General features: G+C 35.0%; 2 protein-coding genes across 4 annotated transcripts in view; both read right to left on the bottom strand.

Moving 5' to 3' along the window:
• The window catches only part of STAU2 (staufen double-stranded RNA binding protein 2), a 280288-nt gene that overhangs the window by 251689 nt on the left and 7238 nt on the right, over positions 1-21361 (bottom strand). For 2 of the 3 annotated variants that reach the window (XM_064588192.1, XM_064588193.1), the window contains exons 3-4: positions 10982-11141; positions 2024-2159 (exon numbers count right to left, since the gene is read on the bottom strand). In XM_064588192.1, the coding sequence (XP_064444262.1) occupies positions 2024-2159; positions 10982-11141 (296 nt within the window). Of the gene's footprint in view, positions 1-2023; positions 2160-10981; positions 11142-21361 lie in introns of those variants that run through there. The other variant, XM_064588194.1, reaches the window with a different exon arrangement.
• The window catches only part of UBE2W (ubiquitin conjugating enzyme E2 W), a 165296-nt gene continuing 155006 nt past the window's right edge, over positions 11072-21361 (bottom strand). Inside the window, exon 7 of the mRNA XM_064588196.1 lies at positions 11072-11141. The gene's annotated coding sequence lies outside the window, so the exon portion shown is untranslated. The remainder of the gene's footprint in view (positions 11142-21361) is intronic.

The following is a 21361-nucleotide window of genomic DNA, read 5'->3' as shown; positions in this document are numbered from 1 at the left end:
AATTTCTCAGGCATAAAAGCAGTTGGAGAAATCACACACACACACACAAAAATACTAGGCCATATAACATCTAAAACTGTTGCACATCAAAACAAACACAGAACTAAAAGCCAGTTTTTACAAAGCAGGAAAATTAAACAAAACAGACGTAATGCTAATATTCCCAACACATAAACATTTGAAGACCTGCCAAGCAGGTCTTGCAAAAGAAATGCCAATGCAACAGAAATTAGCAAATTCAAATAGACAAATCAAAAAGGACAAACAAAATACTTGAAAACTGTTCAGCCCCACAAGTAATCAATAAAACCAAACTTTAAAATCATACCACTTTTTATCTATCAAATAAGACATGTTTTTTTTTTAACTCAGTGTTGTCAGAATGGAACAGAATATACACTAAATAATTAATACAAATTTTAATGCAATTGGGCAACATATTATTCTTTTTAACCCAATATTCCCCTTATAAGGTAATCTATTTTAAGGAAATAATCAGTGATGTAAACAAAAATTTATATGTAAAGATTGTTGCACATTATTTATAATTGTCAAAAAAAACTTAGATGATCAAAACAAGTACATTTTGTTTATATGATTATCAGGTGTTCTTTGTTTATACCTGTTTATATCCTTGTAAAATATACTCTGGCCAAATGAAGCATTATATAGCCATCGAATATGTTTTTCAAAGATCACTTAAAAATGTGAAAAATGGGGGCACCTACTTGGCTCAGTTGGCAGAATATGAGACTCTTGATTTCAGGGTCATAAGTTTTAGCCCCACACTGGGTGTAGAGATTACTAAAAAAAAAAACTTTTAAAAAATGTGAAAAATGATCACTATATCAAATTAAAAGAGGGCACAATACTGTATGTATGAGATGAACAAATTATGATACATCATGCAAAGGAACACTATTTAGCAACAGAAAAGGGCAAAATCCAGATACAAGCAACAAGGATGAATCTCAAAAAACAAAAAACAAAAACAAATAAGAAAACCATTATATGAACTGAAAAAAGCCAGACACAGAAGAGTACATATTGTATGAATCTATTTATATGAAGTTCAACGACATGCAAAACTAATCTACAGTGATAGAACCATTGTTCCTCCTGGGAGGAGGTATAACGAGTGCACATAGGTATGAGGAAATTCTCAGGGTAACAGAAACATGCTGAACCTTGATCGGGGTGGTCATCACATGAGGATACACACATATAAAAAGTGATCAAGTAAAGTATAAATATATATATACATAAATAATAGTCATCACAATGTACATTTAAGATCTGTGCATTTTGCCATTCACATAAATATACCTCCATAAAGTACTGTAGAAACTGAATATAAAGGATAACTTCACTTTGGTCAAATATATGTGCAAAGAATTTTAAAAAGTGTAAAATACATCAAAATATTAAAGGTATTTAATTCTGGAATTACATGTTATTTATATTTTCTTTTTAACTTTTTGCATTTTCTACATTCTCTATAATGAGTTACGTGACTTTTATAAATGATCAGAAAAAAACACAACTTTTTTTTAAAAATTCTGCCTTGCCCATAAAAGAAAATTCTGTTACACTTGTAACTATCACAAAATTATGCAGACTTAGTAAATCCTCCCAACAAATTTCCTATAAATTAAAAACATTCATGTTTGCAATGTAGTTGGACAAATTAAGAAAACCACTAATTAAGCTAAGTATCTGCCTGGTAAATAAATGAGCAAGTCAACTGAAAAGTCAGCACTATATTGTGGCATGATTTTAAAACATGGTCCTGCCTGCAACAAATACAGGGTTCTCATGACTCAATAAAAACTAGTTCCCGAAAACCAGTTATTTTTAAACGTATTACTTTAAATATTCCTTTTGTGAGCCTGATTTATCTAAATTCCATGCAAAATGCCCAAAGTAAATGTTCCTTACAATGAAAATACTCTTTGAGTTTCAGAAACTGTTACAATATGCGTAAAATAATAAATAAGAACAAAACCAAAGAAGACATACAAACCTCTGATTGTACATGCCCCGAAAGTTGTAATTAGCTCTATAATTTGGGAAAGGCTTTGGATCTAATGGCCTGTAGATGGCAGGCTCTCCCCTTTTCATAGCAAGCCCATTCAGTTCCACAGTTGGAGTTATACTACCTGTTTAAAAAAAATATTAAAAGCACACAAGTGAAATATTTCCATAATAAATCACACAAGCCATACTTACATTACATGTAATTACCATGAAAGAAGGTGGGAGTTGATGGCCTGTCTGTATGATTTTCTCAGGGGTGTGTAAACAAACTACATAAACAGGAAAATTGTTTCTAATGAAATCTCTTCGGGGTTTGCAAGCTTTTTTGTATATTAATGACCAAAAATTCAACTTGAAAGACTGTTTCAAAACAAGGGGAACACAAGGTTCACAGACTGCTTAATTTGGATACTATAAAGAAAGTACTGAACGTCAGCATTACTCACCCCAGGAAGCTTTCAATTATTTAATCATTAAAAACATTATCATCTGTGAATATTTTTATATTTTGCTAATCAAGCAACTGAAATTAGCAATGAATACAGGGTCATCAGTAATTCTTAGACTTATCTCATGAAAATACATTTTGAGTTTTTTCTATAACCAACAACAGGACAAAGTAAATCTACTAATGCTTTCTGTAAATCTTTAAAGATATATACTAAAGCATTTATGGATGAAGTGATATATCCGAGCTTTCTTTCAAAATAATTCAGAGGAAAGACAGATGAGAAACAAGACTGGCCACTACGTGTAGATGACTGTTGAAGGTGGTGATGGGTATGGGGCTGTTCACTATCTTATCAGCTCTACTTTTGTAAAAGTTTGAAAAATCCCTTAATAAATAACACACACTAAATTATTACATCACATTATTTTGAGTACCAAAAGAGGTTATTTAGTAAAACATTATATATATACACATTACATATATAACAAATCACAAATATGAATCTGAAGTTTTTATAGAAAGTAAAATTTATTTTTTCAGTGTAAATCCTGTACTATTTTGTTGGAATTACGCCTTTTGCAACATACATTTAAGACTCCATTCGTCACACACAAAAATGGGTCGACTTATTGCAGCAGAGAAAATGGGGCTGGCATAAAGCGCCCGCCGGGGGTGCCGGAACCTGACAAACGCAGAACCGGCAGCCGCGTCATCAGCTATCCAGCAAGAGTCAGTAATTGCTCACTTTGTGTCCCAGTTCTAAAGAATTTATGCGAAACCACTGAAGAGTATAATAAGAACAGGAACTAAACCAAGGTTAAGGAGAAAAACAAAGAGGGTGGAAGGACAAAGGAGGTGGAAAAGAAAAAAAGATAAGCATAAGAAAAACAGCAAAGAACGTTAACATACTGAACAGTAAGTCCAATTAGCCCAAACCCCTAATTTAATACCAACACTCAGGGCAGAGGAAGAGAAGTCAAGAATAAAGGATTCTCTTTTCTTTCTTTCCTACAGTATTTTACTGAGGGGTAAGTAAAATGCACAAACCTTAAGCATACAAATCTACAAATTATTACACATTATAAACATTCAGTGACCACCATTCAGATCAAGATATGACCATTTTCATCACCTAGAATGTTCCATCATAGCTATTTCCAGTCAATACCCACCTCCCCAAGTTACCTATTCTGACTTCTGTCATCAGTTTTGCCTGTTCTTCAAACCTGAATGTGTATTATTCTATCATGCTTCCTTCACTCAATGTAACAATTTTGTCAAATATTTCAGTATTCAAACATTTTTTTTTTTAATCACTGAACAGTACTCTACTGAATGGATACATCAGTTTATCTACTCTGCTGCTGATGGGACATCTGAGTTGTGTCCAGCTGGGAGCAATTAAATAAAGCCACAGTGTTTTAGCAGACACATACACTCAGTTCCCTTAGGTATATCCCTAGCAGTGGGATTGCTACTAGATCACAGAGTAGGTCTATGGTTAACTTTATTAGGAATTGTCCAACAGTCTTCTACAAATTTAACACCAAAGAGTAGTGTATATTTTTTTTTAAGTTTTTTTTCTTATTTCATATATATTGCAGTTTAATAGTTAACATATCAATCGGTTGTAAGATTTATGTCTTTCTGAATTCTACTTTGCAACAATCATACAGACACAAATAGCATAAAGTTCAAATGGAGAAAAAAGAAAAGAAAAAAAAAGTTGGAAAGGCCTCATCCTTTAATTAGGGCAATAAACAGAAACTAATGTATCTAACAATCATCAGTGAGGTGATTTTAATGCACTGGTAGGATATACTATGTCCTGCCAGCCATACCAAAATTGGGTTTTAAGCTAGATAGAAGTATTATAGTCATATCATTTAAATAAATCAATGATTTCATATAAATTTCTCATTTGAAAGTAAGGCTGCAATCTATTTTCTTCACAGAAATGCTAGACACTGGTCTTCGTGAAGGAGAGTGGAGAAGCACCAGACAAGTGCAAACTGCGCTGAAGAGGTTTCGACTCCTGGAGCCAAGTCTCTCCACCTGTTTTATCAAGACCGAGACTGCCACCGCTGCGTGTGCACAGCCTCTTTACTTACACAACAACGCGCCCACAGGAAACACGTACAGAGTCACTTCCAACTGTGAGAACCTGCAGATAATGCTAAGTACCACTCCAGCAGGTGCGAGCTGGACCCAGGCTGCAAAGATGATCATGACGCAGCACTCCTCATGCATCACATGGCTGTAAAGTGGACACTGTCAACGCAGAATCCGTTTCTAGTGGTTTTTCGGTAGATTAAAGGAAATTTCTGTATTTATCAGTGATAAACATAACAAGACTAATTGGTTATATATACAAACATACATAACAACTACTGTGGATTCCCATTCTGTGGAAAGTGAAAGAAAAATGCCACAACTAGTTTTTAAGGAGCTATACATTGCTAACACTCAAGGAAAAGCTTTGTAGGCAGAATAGTCCCTGGAACATAGCAGTCACTCAATAAATATTTGTTCAAACAATGAACTGATTAATTAATCAACCAAGGCTCCTTGAAGAAATGGCTCGTGCCAGGGCCAGGACAAGGAAAATATGAGATGACCTTGGAACATCTTACTGAGCCAGAAAGTAAGAAGTGCTCAAGAAGGATGAAAACAGTAGAAGGACACTGGAGTCAACTAGAAAGGTTCATACCCCTGGTCAAGTCTGTGACAAATTGAGAATCAAAATAAATAATGATAGATTATAATCCTGTAAGTAAAATAGGAATCCAAGAGTCTATAGTGATAGAAATAAATGAACAAACAAACAAATGAGGGGAAAGAGAAAATTCTAGGGTAGAATGCCAACTAATAAATATTAAAAACAAAACAACTGGAATCAAAACATCACCCTTTAAGAGAAAATAAGTTTCTGTTGTTCTAAGCCATATAAATAAATTAATTAATTAAATCACCCTGTGGCACTCTTCAGAGTATTAATTCAGAAAAGAATCATTAATAGATGCCAAATCTGGTAAGTGAAAGCAAGTTTGATGAGGAACAGAATGTTTATATAGTCCCAAAGTTTCTCCTCAGAAAATAATTAGTTCCTTATTATTTAATAAGAAAACATACTTATTAATTAACATTACAGTAGAGAAGCCTGGCAAACATAGTCTTCACCAAGTGACAAAAGTCATCACTAATGGGACAAATCAGTATCAGGTTTATCCTGATAAGTAACACTGAGGTAAGCCAACGCCACTGGGACATTCATGCTAAAAATTCAAAATCATGAGGAAACTCCAGATAAACTCAATTGAGGGGCATTCTACAAATGATGTGGCCTGTACTATTCAAAAATGTCATGGTCATAAAGGACAAGAACTCTGAGGAACTATTCCAGATTGAAGTAGAATGAAAAGAAATGATAAATACATGATCCCGATTAGATCCTGGACCTACAAAGGAATATTACTGGGACAATCAATGAAGGAAGAATGGAGTGTTTGTATTACATGATGATACCAGATCAATGTTAACTTCCTGACAGGAGAATGGCTATGTATTTGGGAACAATACACTGAAATACTAAGGGGAATGGGACCACATGCCAACAACTTATTCTCAGCTGGTTCAGAAATGCTAACAGTTGGGGGATCTGGGTGAAGGGTACATAACAGATGCACTATGTACTCTTGCTACAAATTTTACATAAATATGAAATTATTTCCAACAAAGTTAAAAAAAATAAAAGGAGGAAGAAAGCAAAATAGTTCTTTGATATAGTCTTAAGCCATGCTGTAAATGAATTTAACTCCTCTTTGGGGTGCAAATACTATCTCTACTTGATGTGAAGTCAGGACTGAACTCCCGCCTCCCTGCAGTGCAGACAGAAATGGATTGTCTTTTCAATAAATGGTACTGAGTTAACTGAACGTCTATATATTAAAAAGAAGAAAAATCATGAACCCTACCTCACATCATACATAAACCTCAGTTCCTGACAGACTCCAGATCTAAATTTTAAAAATAAAATAATAAAGCTTCTAAAATTTTATAAGATTATTTTCATAACATTGTGGGAGACAAAGATGTCTTAAATAAGACACTAACCATAAGGGAAAAGACTAATAAATTCGACTTAAATAAAGAATTAAAGAATTTCTGTTCATCAAAACATACCATTATAGAAAGATATTTGCAATGCACATATCTAACAAAGATGTGAATCCAGAATATGTAAGAACCCTAAAGTCAATAAAAAATAGAAAAACATAAAAGACAGACAATGCAGGTGTTTTTAAATGAGAAAATTATTTCAAGGCACTCTACAACAGAGATCTCAATACCAATAACCATATGGAAAGGTGCTCACCATCATTAGTTATTAAAGAAATGAAAATTAAAACTATACTGAATTACTACTATACCCCCAGAAGAATAGCTAAAATTTTTAAAGCTTAAGAGACCATACGTTGACAAGGATGTAGAAAGCTCTCATGTGTTGCGAGTAGGAAGGGAAAATTATACTTTGACGTGATGTATTACATATGCATTTATTATGTGTGTTATTTTTTTCAAAGGGGCAAACTTTTTTTTTTTTGAGACACAGGATTCCCTAAATTGGGGCGGGGCAAAAAGACAGGGGGTCTTGCTATGTTGCCCACGTTGGAGTGCAGTGGCCCTTCACAAGCACAATCCCACTACTCTGATCTGATCTGTTTCCAACCGGGGCTGGTTCACCCCACCTTAGGCAACCTGGTAGTCCCCCGCTCCCAAGGAGGTCACTCTATCAATGCTGAACTTCATGCAGACACTTGATCAGCACAGCGCACTGCAGCCCAGAACTTCTGGGATCTTCCCACCTCAGCCTCCCAAGTAGCTGTGACTACACCCCACCTGTATAGCTCATGTATGTTTTGGGGTTTTTCTGGTTTTGTTTTGTTTTGGGGTTTGTTTTTTTTTCTGGTCATACTGACCCTTTTGTTGTTTAAATTAAAAAATAAAGATACTTTAACACAATGGTGAACATACAGGGCAAAAGCAAATAATAAAATTTAATGTTGAATTAAGTAGCAAGCTGAATGTTTGGGCCTCCAAATTGGGTAAACCCAAACCACTTAAAAATGGATATGTTCACAGTTTACAGCAATTGGCTTATAGGTAAGAGAATGGTCAAAGTTTTTCCAGCTGAACTTCCAAGGAAATTCTCTCTTCAAGGACATACTTTAATTGTTGCTCTAATTCACTATTCAACCTGGCCAAAACTATGATAGTTTCCTTACTGTGTCTAACTGATGCCTCAACAGCTTTCTTATCTTTCCCAGTAGGTCTAGGAATAAAAGATTGTGATGTAAGAACAGCAGCTATGATACCTGTCTTTTGTGTATGCTCACTGACCTCCAGTCTTAACTCTTACTCTGATTTGCATGAACACATGCATAACCCATGACCCAACAGTTCCAATACTAGGTACGTCCCCAACAAAAATGTACACATGCAAGAATGTTCACAGCAGTTTGACTTCTAAGAGCCTGAAACTGGAAACAATCTAAATGTCCATCAATAGTACAATAAATAAATAAGTTACAGTATATTCATGCAATGGATACTGTATAGCAATGAAATACTATGTTGTTAAATACAACATGGATGAATCTCACAGATGTTAACACTGAGAAAAACAAGCTATCACAAAAGAGTACAGTGCATGATTCTAATAAGCAGGCACAATGAATTTAAGATAGATACGCAGAAGAGTGGCTTCCTTTGAGGTTGTTTGACCACTAGAAGGGGACATGAGGGAGGCTTCTGGGGCACTGGTAAAGCCTGTGGTGCTAGCAAAAAATCATCAAGGTTCTACAATTATAATTTGTGCACTTGCCGGTATGCAGTATTATTCTCTATTTTAAAACTTTACCTTCCAAAAGCTACTCATTCTCTCAGCTCACTGCAACACTCAATAGCGCAAACTCATCACCACTGGCCTTTCGGACTCTCTGTTTCCTTCCCCTGACTCCCTTGTTGGTTTACTTGCCATTATAATCCTCTAAAGTGAACCTGCTGCAGAGATGGGCACACACTGCTCTTGCTTCACACTGTATGCTCCGAACAGCTTGCTCTCTAACACGGCTTCAACCACTGGATCAGCAACACTGGTCCTTCTGTTCCATTCCCAGGCCATTCCCAATACTACAGAGCAGAGGGCATACAGTACTCGATGCACAGGAGTTTCTTTTCCTCACCCATAAACTCTGGCAAACGGTTTCCTAACTGATCTTGCTTTTAGTATTTTCCACCTTCAATCCACATATCAAACTGAACTTCCTACAATGCTGTTTTAAACACATCATCCACTAGCTTATAAACACTAATCGCCTAAACTACAGATAAAATCTGATCTCCTAAACCTGGCATTCAAGTCCATCACAATTCACCCTTACTACATCTCGAGTCTTCCTAGTCACTTACCTGCTCTAATTAAAAACCACTCCCAAAAAAGTTTTCTTATCAAAACTATCATCCACAATCCTATTTCCAATGCCTTTCTTCATTGTACTCCCTCTGCCTAGAATATTCTTTCCTCACCTCTAGACCTGCCTACTCTCCATTCAAGGACCTTATCTTCCCTCAAATACTCCCATCCATGTTTATCATTACTTATAATACTGACAAGTGTTATTATTCACTTGGTACCTAATCTTTACCTTTAAATTATGTGATTTATGTAAACAGTTGTAAAGTTTTCACAGAAAAGAACAATGTTTTATATCTCTTAAATATATAAAAGCAAGTGCTTAATACATAGAGGCAGTGGTGTGGTACTAATGATCAATCAGTAACCTAAAGAGATTTTTAAAAATTATAAAAGGAGACAGCCTCTTACCAACTTCAAATGACTAGGTGTTTTTCTTTACTGTAATAATATTTTGCTTATTTAAGCTTACTTAATAACTACTAGAATCAGTTGAACAGAAGCAAAAGGAGGAGTAATAGGAAATTCATGCAGTTTTAGGGACAGCAGTCCTTGAAAGAATAGATTATGTCTACTTAGCACATGCCACATGAGAAAGAAAGAAGCATCAGATGATTATGAGCCTGAGCATGTGGACTCACTCTAATTAAATAGATTACAGTCATTTGTGGCAGGAAAAAGTCTTTTTTTTTACTCATCACAAAAATACCTAAAGTAATATTTGTCAGAAGGTAACCTCTTAAATTAATAAATTAATGAGTAAATGGATATAGGGCTAGTATTAAACTTATGGAACTTTATTAACTTGATGTTATCAATTCATGCATTATGTCCAATACAGATTTGCCTCTTCCAAATAGATGACTGGATGCACAATGTTGGTATTATATGCAACAGGAAAAACTCCTTAAAATTATTCTTAGGAGATAAAAATTGGAAAACTTGTTTACTTAGCATTATATCACACAGAGGGTTTTTTTGGATTTGTGGGTTTCTTTATAAACTTCCGTAAGTATTCTAAATTTGAACAGTCCTATCAACCATTTCTACACCAACAAGCAAAATAAGATGCTTAGACCTAACTGTATAATTTTTATTAAGCTAAAATAAACAATAACTTTTTAATTATTAAACTGTGTATTTTTATATATTATATAAAAAGAAAAATGGATCATTTCTATCTTTACTTTACAAAAAACTCAGTCATTGCAGCATTATTTACAATAGCCAAATTATGGAAGCAGCCCAATTGTCCAGCCATAGATGAATGGATAAAGAAGAGGTGGGATATATATATATATATATATATATATATATATATATATATATATGAATATATATGAGTATTACTCAGCCATAAAAAAGAATGGAGCTAGACAGTATTATGCTAAATGAAGCTAGACAGTATTATGCTAAATGAAATAAGTCAGTCAGAGAAAGACAAATACTGTATGATTTCACTCATATATGGAATATAAGAAACGAAATGAACAAAGGGAATGAAAGAGAGAGAGACAAACCAAGAAACAGACTCTTAACTATAGAGAACAAAATGATGGTTACCAGAGGGGAGGTGGGTAGAGGGATGGAAGAAATAGGTGACAGGAATTAAAGAGTACACTTATCAGGATGAGCACGGAGTAATGTGTAGACTTTTTGAATCACTACATTGTACACCTGAAACTAACATAATGCTGTATGTTAACTACACTGGAATTGAAATAAAAAACCTAAAAAAAAAAAAACTCAGTCATACTTTCTGTTCTTTGTATCCAAATGTATTTTTGTCAACATTTAAAAAGTAAATAACGCATCTTTAGAGTATCCACAAAGCAAATTTTTAAAATAATTATAATTACCTTCCTCATTCTCTCACCTTCAATTATCATTCAGTTGTTTTTTGTGCATGTGCTACTCATACCTGTTGACTACACAGATGGCCTGCTATGAAGAAAGTACAGAGAACAACACATATAGAACACAACAAGACAACAGAAAGAAACAAGTCAGTGCCATACCTGGGTTATTATTAACATTACTTTTCGGTGGTTTCTGAACTGGTTTGGGAAGTGTAGATTCAGTCAAAGCTTTATTAGCAACGGCTTGTTGGGCCTTCTTTATACTGCTCCCTTCGGATTCCCATGTCTGCTCACCAAGACTCAGTTGCACTGAGAACATCTTCGAAAAACAGAGAGAGACAAAGAAAACATTAAATTTTTCAGGAAATAAAATACACTGTCTGAGAGAAAAACAGATATACCATAGAATCAAAATTTTAGAGCTAGGGGTGACCTTACAAATTATTTGCACAAAAATCTTATTCCACCTAGTGCAATCATTTTAAGAGATTGTACCAGATCCTGTTCTATCCATTCAAAGGCTTAGCGGCAGCTCTTAGTATACATTTTGGGTAGAATAAAACAAGAAGAAATCACTTCCCTAAATAGAATCATATTGTTAACATCCTCATAAAAGCAGAATAAGTACAAAGAAGATGAGAAACTAAAAGAATCCACAATGCCCTGTCTCTGTAACAATTATAAAATCTAATTCCTTAAATGTCATACTTAGTACAATCTAGTCAAAGAGTCAGGCAATCCTACTAAATATTATGTCACCAGGAAACTCTCAATCCTCCACGCTCAACATTTAACCAGTCACCAAATTCTGTTAATTTTCTCACTAGTACTCTCAAATCTCTCTCTCTAAAAAAAAGAAACAAAACAAACAAAAAACCCCTCAAATCCAATTGTAGCACCCCAACCAACTCCATGTTAAAAACCTTTCAATGTTCCCATTGTGGTGTGGCACAAAAGTTCTACCTGTCCATCTTCATTTCATAACCACCCTTTCCTTTGTCATCTGAACATTCCATTCACACCATTATTTCCATGTGAGCTCAAAACCTATTGTTCACCTTCCAAAATTGAGGATCAAGTTACAGAATACACACACAATCTGCTGTTTTCCATAGACTGCTTACTACTTTGTAGGAATACAAAATATTAACCCCAAGATACTTTTAATTAAAAAGAAATAAATGTATAATTGCAGGAAGGAGAACAGGTAGAAAATACCTTTACCAAGTGATTAAAGTTAGCATCATCAATAATCATACAAACATCATGTACCACCTGATATGATCCAATGAGAAGCTTTTAGTATTCTTGGCCAAAAATGTTTAACCAGAATCTAATCATAGGAGGAAAACCAGACAAGCTAGATTATGGTATATTCTGTAAGACAACAGGCCTAAACTCTTAAAAAATGTCAATGTCATGAAAGGAAAAAATACATCAAAGAATCTATACCATAATCTAAATTTGTCTGGTTTTTTTCCCCCCTACGATTAATCCATATGATTTAAACTTTTCTGCTTCCATTTTCCTAGGCTCACAGGCCAAACACCTTTAAGTGGTCTTCCTTGTCTCCATTTCTCTCTCCATGCACCTGCATCCAATTATCAAGCTACTGACTCAACTTCAAAAATATTTTTCAGATCTGGCTTCCTCTCTTTATTCTCTTTGCCAATGTCTTAGCAAGGAATATCAACCTCTCTCCCCTAAACTACTATAAGACCATACTAACATCATTCCCTTAACATAAGACCTTCCCATTCAAACTATCCTTCTTACCACCACCAACATCAACATTCTATAAAATACAAATGTATCCAAGTCAATCCTCTGCTTTTCTGAAACTTCTCTACAGGATCCCACTAGCTTATTGTACACCTAAAACTAATATAATGTAATATGTCAATTATATTTCAATAAAACTGGAGAAAATAAAGAGTCCCACTACATAAGGAATCCTGGGACACACTGTTTAAGTGGTAGCTTATAACAATTATTAAGCAATCATAAAGAATAGAGTAGACATGGGGCGCCTGGGTGGCTCAGTTGGTTAAGCAACTGCCTTCAGCTCAGGTCATGATCCTGGAGTCCCGGGATTGAGTCCCACATCGGGCTCCCTGCTCAGCGAGAAGCCTGCTTCTCGCTCTGACCCTTCCCCCTCTCATGTACTCTCTCTCATTCTCGCTCTCTCAAATAAATAAATAAATCTTTAAAAAAAAAAAAGAATAGAGTAGACATGAACATACCATAAACCAACAAAACCTGACTGACATTTTTAGAAACCTCTACCCAAAAAGACCAAAAAGAGCAGAAAATACATTTGTTCTCTCTCTGCCCCCATCCCTCACACATGCATGTACACGTTCTCTCTCTCTCTAATAAATAAATAAATCTTAATAAAAGAGAACCTGAAGTTAACAGGAAAAAAAGTCATAAAGATAAAAGCAAACATTAATGAAATAGAAAATAAAATCAATAAAACCAAGAGCTGATTCTTCGCAGAGATCAATAAAATTGGTAAACCTCCAGCCAGACTAATCTTGGGGGAAAAAAAAGACACAAATTACTAGTATTAGGAAATAAGAGAAGTGACATCACTCTAGATTCCTAAAGTATTAAAAAGATAACAACGGAGTATTTTTAACAGCTTTATACCAATAAACTCAACAACTTAAATTCTGTTAAAGACACAATTACTAAAGCTCATTCAAGAAGAAATAAGTAACCCAAATAGTCCTATATATTTTAAAGAAATTGAATCTGTAGTTTAAAATCTTTCCACAAAGAAAACTACAGGACCAGATGGTTTCAATGATAAATTCTACTAAATATTTAAGTAAGAAATAATACCAGTTCACACAAACTCTTCCCCCAAAAAAGAGTAAGATATTAGGGAAAACAATACTACAAACCAGTATCAAAACTACAGACCAGTATCTCTGATAAAGATAGATAAAAATCCTTCACAAAATATTAAACAAGGAATGCAAACTGGCATAGCCACTCTGAAAAACAGTATAGAGGTTCCTCAAACAGTTAAAAATAGAACTACCCTATGATCCATTTTGTATTTACCCAAAGAATACCCCAATGTTTATAGCAGCATTATCTACAATAGCCAAATTATGGAAACAACCAAAGTGTCCATCAACTGATGAATGGAGAAAGAAGATGTGGTATAAAGGGAAGACCCATAAGGCTAGCTGGCAGATCTCTCAACAGAAACTTGGCAAGCCAGAAGGGGGTGGCATGATATAGTCAACATGCTAAATGGGAAAAATGTGAAGCCAAGAATTCTCTATCTAACAAAAGCTATCATTCAGAATAGAAGGAGAGATAAAGAGTTTCCCAGACCAAAAAAAAACTAAAGGAGTTCATAACCACTAAACCAGCCCTGCAAGCAATATTAAAGGGAACGCTTTAAGTGGAAAGGAAAGACCAGAAGTGACAAAGACAAGAAAGGAACAGAGAAAATCTCCAGAAACAATGACAAAACAAGCAATAAAATGGCACTAAAGGGGACCCTGTGTGGTTCGGTCAGTTAAGTGTCTGTCTTCCGCTTGGGTCATGATCCTGGAGTCCTGGGACCGAGCCCCTCATCAGGGTCTCTGCTCAGCGGGGAGCCTGCTTGTCCCTCTCCCTCTGCCTGTCACTCCCCCTGCTTGAGTTCTCTCTCTCCCTCTCTCCCAGTGAAATAAATAAATAAAATCTTTTTTAAAAAATGGCACTAAATACATATCTATCAATAATTACTCTCAATGTAAATGGACTTCTTGCTCCAATCAAAAGAGATATGGTGTCAGAATGGATAAGAAAACAAGACCCATCTATACACTGCCTATATATATGAGACGTCGTTTTAGACCTAAAGACACATGCAGATTCAAAGTTAGGGGGTGGAGAAACATTTATCATGCAAATGGATGTCAAAAGAAAGCTGGAGTAGCAATACGTATATCATACAAACAAGATTTTAAAACAAAGACTGTAACAAGAGATGAAGAAGGGCATTATATCATAATAAAGGGGACTATCCAATAAGAAAATCTAACAATTGTAAATATTTATGCCCCCAACATGGGAGTACCCAAATACATAAAACTATTAATAACAAACATTAAGGAAATCCTTGATAATAATACAATAATAGCAGGGGACTTTAACATCCACTTACAGCAATGCATAGATCATCTAAGCAGAAAACCAACAAGGAAACAATGGTTTTGAATGAAACACTGAAACAGATGGACTTCACAGATATATTCAGAACATTCCATCCTAAAGAAGCAGAATATACATTCTTTTCAAGTGCACAAGGGACATTCTCCAGTATAGATCACATACTAGGTCAAAAAACAGGCCTCAACAAGTACAAAAAGATTACGATCATACCATGCATATTTTCTGACCACAAAGCTATGAAACTTAAAGTCAACCACAAGAAAAAATTTGGAAAGACCACAAATACAAGGAGGTTAAACAACATGCTTCTAAACAATGAATGCGTCAACCAGGAAAAAATACATGGAAAATGAATGAAAATGAAAACACAATGGTCCAAAACATTTGGGATGCAGCAAAAGCAATCCTAGGAGGGAAGTATATAGCAATACAGACTTACCTCAAGAAGCAAGAAAAATCTCAAATACACAACCTAACCTTACACCTAAAGGAGCTAGAAAAACAACAACAAATGGAGCCTAAAGCCAGCAGAAAAAGGGAAATAATAAAGTTTAGAACAGAAATAAATGATGTAGAAACTAAAAGAACAATAGAAGAGATCAATGAAACCAGGAGCTGGTTGTTTGAAAAAATTAATAAAATTGATAAACCCCTAGCCAGACTCATCAAAAAGAAAGAAGGATCCAAATGAGAGAAATCACAACCAACACCACAGAAATAAAAACAATTATAAGAGAATATTATGAAAAACTATAGGCCAACAAATTGGACAACCTAGAAGAAACGGAAATTCCTAAAAACATATCAACTACCAAAACTGAAGAAATAGAAAACTTGAACAGACTGACAACCGGCAGAGAAATTGAATCAGTAATCAAAAATCTCCCAACAAACAAAAGTCCAGGGCCAGATGGCTTCACAGTGAATTCTACCAAACATTTATTTTTTTTTTTAAAGATTTATTTATTTGACAGTGAGAGACACAGCAAGAGAGGGAACACAAGCAGGGGGAGTGGGAGAGGGAGAAGCAGGCTTCCCGCAGAGCAGGGAGCCCAATGCGGGACTCAATCCCAGGACCCTGGGACCATGACGAGCCGAAGGCAGACGCTTAACGACTGAGCCACCCAGGCGCCCCTCTACCAAACATTTAAAGAAGAGTTAATAGCAAAAAACAGAGATGGAAGGAAAATATCCAAATTCATTCTATGAGGCCAGCATTACCCTGATACCAAAACGAGACAAAGACTCCACTAAAAAAGAGAATCACAGGCCAATATCCCTGATGAATACAGATGCAAAAATTCTCAATAAAATACTAGCAAATCAAATCCAACTGTATGTTAAAAGAATCATTCACCACAGTCAAGGATATATTTCTGTTTGCAAGGTGGTTCAATATTCACAAATCAATCAATGTGATATGCCACATCAATAAAAGAAACTATAAGAACCATGTAATCCTTTTAATAGATGCAGAAAAAGCATTTGTACAACATCCATTCACGACAAAAACACTCAACAAAGCAGGTTTTGAGGGAACATACCTAAACATCATAAAGGCCATATATGAAAAACTCACAGCTACTATGATCCTCAATGGGGAAAAACTGAGAGTGTTTCCCCTATGGTCAGGAAAACAGAGGAATGTCCACTCTCACCACTGTTATTTAACATAGTACTGGAAGTCATAGCCACAGCAATCAGACAACAAAAAGAAATAAAAGGTATGCAAATCAGCAAGTAAGAAGTCAAACTTTTACTATTTGCAGATGACATGACACTCTATATAGAAAACCCAAAAGACTTCACCACAAAATTGCCAGAACTGATACACAAATTCAGTAAAGTCATACTATACAAAATCAATGTACAGAAATTTGTTGCATTTCTACACACCAATGAAGCAGCAGAAGAAGAAATCAAGGAAACAATCACGTTTACAACTGCACCAAAAACCATAAGATACCTAGGTATAAACCTAACCAAAGAGGTAAAAGATCTGTACACTGAAAACTATAAAACACTGATGAAAGAAATTAAAGAGGACACAAAGAAATGGAAAAACATTCCATGCTCAGGGACTGGAAGAACAAATACTGTTAAAATGTCTATACTATCCCAAGCAATCTACAAATTTAACGCAATCCCTATTAAAATACCACCAGCATTTTTCACAGAGCTAGAACAAACAATCCTAAAATTTGTATGGAACCACAAAAGACCCCAAAAAGCCAAAGGCAGCTTGAAAAAGAAAAGCAAAGCTGGAGGCATCACAATTCCAGATTGCAAGTTATATTCCAAAGCTGTAGTGATCAAGACAGTATGGTACTGGCATAAAAATAGACATATAGATCAACAGAACAGAATAGAAAGCCCAGAAATGAAACCACACTGTACAGTCAATTAATCTTCGACAAAGCAGGAAAGAATAGCCAATGGAAAAAAGACCATCTCTTCAACAAATGGAGTCGTAAAACTGGTCAGCAATATGCAAAAGAATGAAACTGGACCACTTTCTTACACTAAACACAAAAATAAATTCAAAATGGATGAAAGACCTAACTGTGAGACAGGAAACCATTAAAATCCCAGAGGAGAACACGACAGTAACCTCTTTGACATCAACCTTTGGACCTTCTTACTAGACAGATCTCCTGAGGCAAGGGAAACAAAAGCAAAAATGAACTATTGGGACTTCATCAAGATAAAAAGCTTCTGCACAGCAAAGGCAACAATCAACAAAACTAAAAGGCAACCTATGGAATGGGAGAAGATATTTGCAAATGACATATCTAATAAAGGGTTAGTATCCAAAATCTATAAAGAACTTATGAAACTCAATACCCAAAAAACAAATAATCCAGTTAAAAATGGGCAAAAGACATGAACAGACATTTTTCCAAAGAAGACATACAGATGGCCAACAGACACATGAAAAGATGCTCAGCATCACTCATCATCAAGGAAATACAAATCAAAACCACAATGTATCACCTCACACCAGTCAGAATAGCTAAAATGAACACAGGAAACAACAGGTGTTGGGAGGGGATGCGGAGAAGGGGGAACCCTCTTACACTGTTGGTGGGAATGCAAGCTGGTACAGCCACTCTGGAAAAGAGTGTGAAGATTCCTCAAAAAGTTAAATACAGAAGTACCCTACAATCCAGCAACTGCACTACTAGGTATTCACCCAAAGGATACAAAAATACTAATTCAAAGGGATACATATACCCCAGTGTTTATAGCAGCATTATCCACAATAGCCAAATTATGGAAAGAACCCAAATGTTCATCCACCGATGAATGGATAAAGATGTGGGAGACACACACACACACACACACAAACACACACACACTAGAATAGTATTCAGCCATAAAAAAGAACGAAATCTTGCCATTTGCAATGACATGGATGGAACTAGAGAGTATAATCCTAAATGAAGCCAGTCAGAGAAAGACAAGTACTATCTGAATCACTCATGTGGAATTTAAGAAACAAAACAAAGGGGAGAAAGAAAGAGGGAGGCAAACCAAGAAACAGATTCTTAACTATAGAAAACAAACTGATGGCTACCAGAGGGGAAGTAGGTGGGGAGATGGGTAAAATAGGTGATAGGGATTAAGAAGTGCACTTGTTGTGATGAGCACTGGGTGTTGTACGAGACTGCTGAATGACAATATTGTACACCTGAAACTAATATTACACTTCATGTTAACTAACTGGATTTTAAATAAAAGCTTAAAAAAATCTACTAACAAATGGGATCCATCAATATAGAAATGAGCTAATACATTGTAACCAAGTGTTTTATCCCAGAAATGCAAGAGTAGATTCTACATTTGAGAGTCAATCAACATAATTCACAATATTGAGATTAAAAACAGAAAAACCATATATTACCATCTCAATCAATGTAGAACCACATGACAAAAATCAACATCTATTCATGTTAAAAACTCTCAGTAAACGTTAAGTAGAAAAGAATTTCTTCAGTCTGATAAAGGGCATCTACAGAAAAGGTACATCTAACATAATTAATGGGGGGAAACTGAAATGACTGCCCATAAGATCAGAAATAAGTTGAGAGATGTCTGCTCTCATCACTTCTATTTAACATTGCACTTTAAGTTCTAGCCAATGCAATCAGGCAAGAGAAATAAATAAAAGACATTAAAAGTGGAAAGTAGGATTAAAAACTGTCTAAATCGAGCACCTGGGTGGCTCAGTGAGTTAAGCGTCTGCCTTTGGCTAGGTCATGATCCCAGGGTCCTGGGATCGAGCCCTGAATCAGGGAGCCTGCTTCTCCCTTTCCTCCCAGCTTGTGCTTTCTCTCACTCTGTCTCTCTCTCAAATAAATAAAATCTTTAAAAAAAATTTAAAAATTAAATAAAAAATTAAACTGTCTTTATTCATAAATGACATGTGGAACCCCCAACAAAATCTAAAAAGGAATTTTTTAAAAAGCTACTAGAGCTGATAAGTGAGTTTAGCAAGACTTCAGAATACTACATCAATACACAAAAATTGGTGTATTTCTATATAGTAGCAATAATCAATAAGAACAAGAAACTAAAATTTAAAAAACGAGCACTGGACAAGAGCAACAAAAATATGAAATACTTAGGGATAAATCTAAAGATATAAAATACTTGACTACTGAAAACTACAAATACTGTTGAGAGAAATTAAAAAATATCTAAATAAATAAGAGATAGTTTGTTCGTGTGTTGGAAAACTCAATTTTTCTACCATGTTAATTTGCCCCAAATTGAGCTATAGATTCACAGCAGTTCTATTCAAAATCCCAGCAGGGTGTTTTATAGAAAGGACAAGCTGACTTTAAATTCATATAAAAATGCAAAGAAACAATTCTGAAAAAAAGAACAAAATTAATGGGCTATTACAACCAGATTTCAAGAATTATAAAGCTACTGCAAACCAAACAGCACAGCATTTGCAAAAAGATGAGAACATAAATCAACAGAACAGACTCCAGAAATGGAAACATATATGGACAGCTGATTTTTGACAAAGGTGCAGTGAAGAAAGGATAATCTCTTCAACAACTGGACATCCATTTGCAAAAAAATAAATAAGCCTTGCTCCATATCTTACATGACATACAAAAATTAACACAAAATGGCAATTAGATCTAAATGTAAGACCTAACTGTATGATCTAAGTGTAAGACCTAAACTAATAAAATAACATAGGAGAAAATCTTATCTTTTATAAGGCAAAGATTTCTTAGACATCTACCAAAAGTACAACTATACAGGGAATAAATGGATAAGTTGGACTTCATCAAAATTAACAACTACTCCTCTCTAAAGATACTGTTAAAAAAAGAAAAGATAAGCCATAGAGTAGGAGGAAATAACTGCCAAACATATATCTAATAAGGGACTTGTATTCACAATACCCAAGGAGGGACATGAGAGAAGACAACAAAGTAGGAAGTTTCAATGAAAGAAAAGTGCCTATGATATAGCAAATACTCAATAGATATTTTACCAAGGATTTTTTTAATCCTATATACACTAACAAGCAATGATATAATTATCTGGGTACCCCCATCATCAACATAGTTGCTAAGAATTTACAAATCATCATTCCATTACACTACACTAGAACAGATAACGTATTTCTCAAATTACAGATGAGAAAACTGAAACTCTAAATTACTTGCTCAAGGCCACATAAGCTGGATAATGCAGGGCAAAGATCAAGCTTGACAAATCTAGCTAGCATAAGAAAAAAAAAGACTACTTGGCTTCAAAGCCACTGGGTTATACTGTCTCCCTCAGTGATACCTATTCCAAAGTAAACCTCAGAGTGTAGCTACTGGAGCTTTCTTACCACTTACTCATGCATACTGAAAACTTCTCAAAATAGGGAAATAGAGGAAAAGAAGAAAATACATTTTGTGTTCTTTCTGATTCTCTTCCTTACACTCTACACTATAATAGCCTTCTTTAGAAGTTTAAAAAGTCAAAACAATCCATAAAAAAAAAAAATGAACTGTATTTAGGTACCTGGGAGATATAGCAATGTCGTAATAACTCATGTTAATATAAGGTATACCAAATTACTTCAGAGTTCAACTTGAAAGTGAGCAGAAAAACAAAAGAGGGCAAGGAAAATATTACAATTTGTTATTTAATAGTTACATGTTAAAAATTGCCGTAAATTGTTCAGATTCTGTAAGACTCAGTGGAGGAAAGAGGAAAGCACGTAAACATAACTACTTCCCATCAACAAGTATGTATGAAAAGACAACTCTACACCACTCTGAAGACATTTATCTTATGTTTCTTAACTCTGGATGCACATTTGAGTCATCTGAGACCTTAAAA

This window comes from Mirounga angustirostris, unplaced genomic scaffold (assembly GCF_029215605.1).
Source record: "Mirounga angustirostris isolate CCGP_5_RB_7025 unplaced genomic scaffold, mMirAng1.0.hap1 SCAF_4, whole genome shotgun sequence".
NCBI classification, from domain to species: domain Eukaryota; kingdom Metazoa; phylum Chordata; class Mammalia; order Carnivora; family Phocidae; genus Mirounga; species Mirounga angustirostris.
Note: the sequence above shows the minus strand (reverse complement) of the source record. Positions and strands in the feature narration are given on the sequence as shown.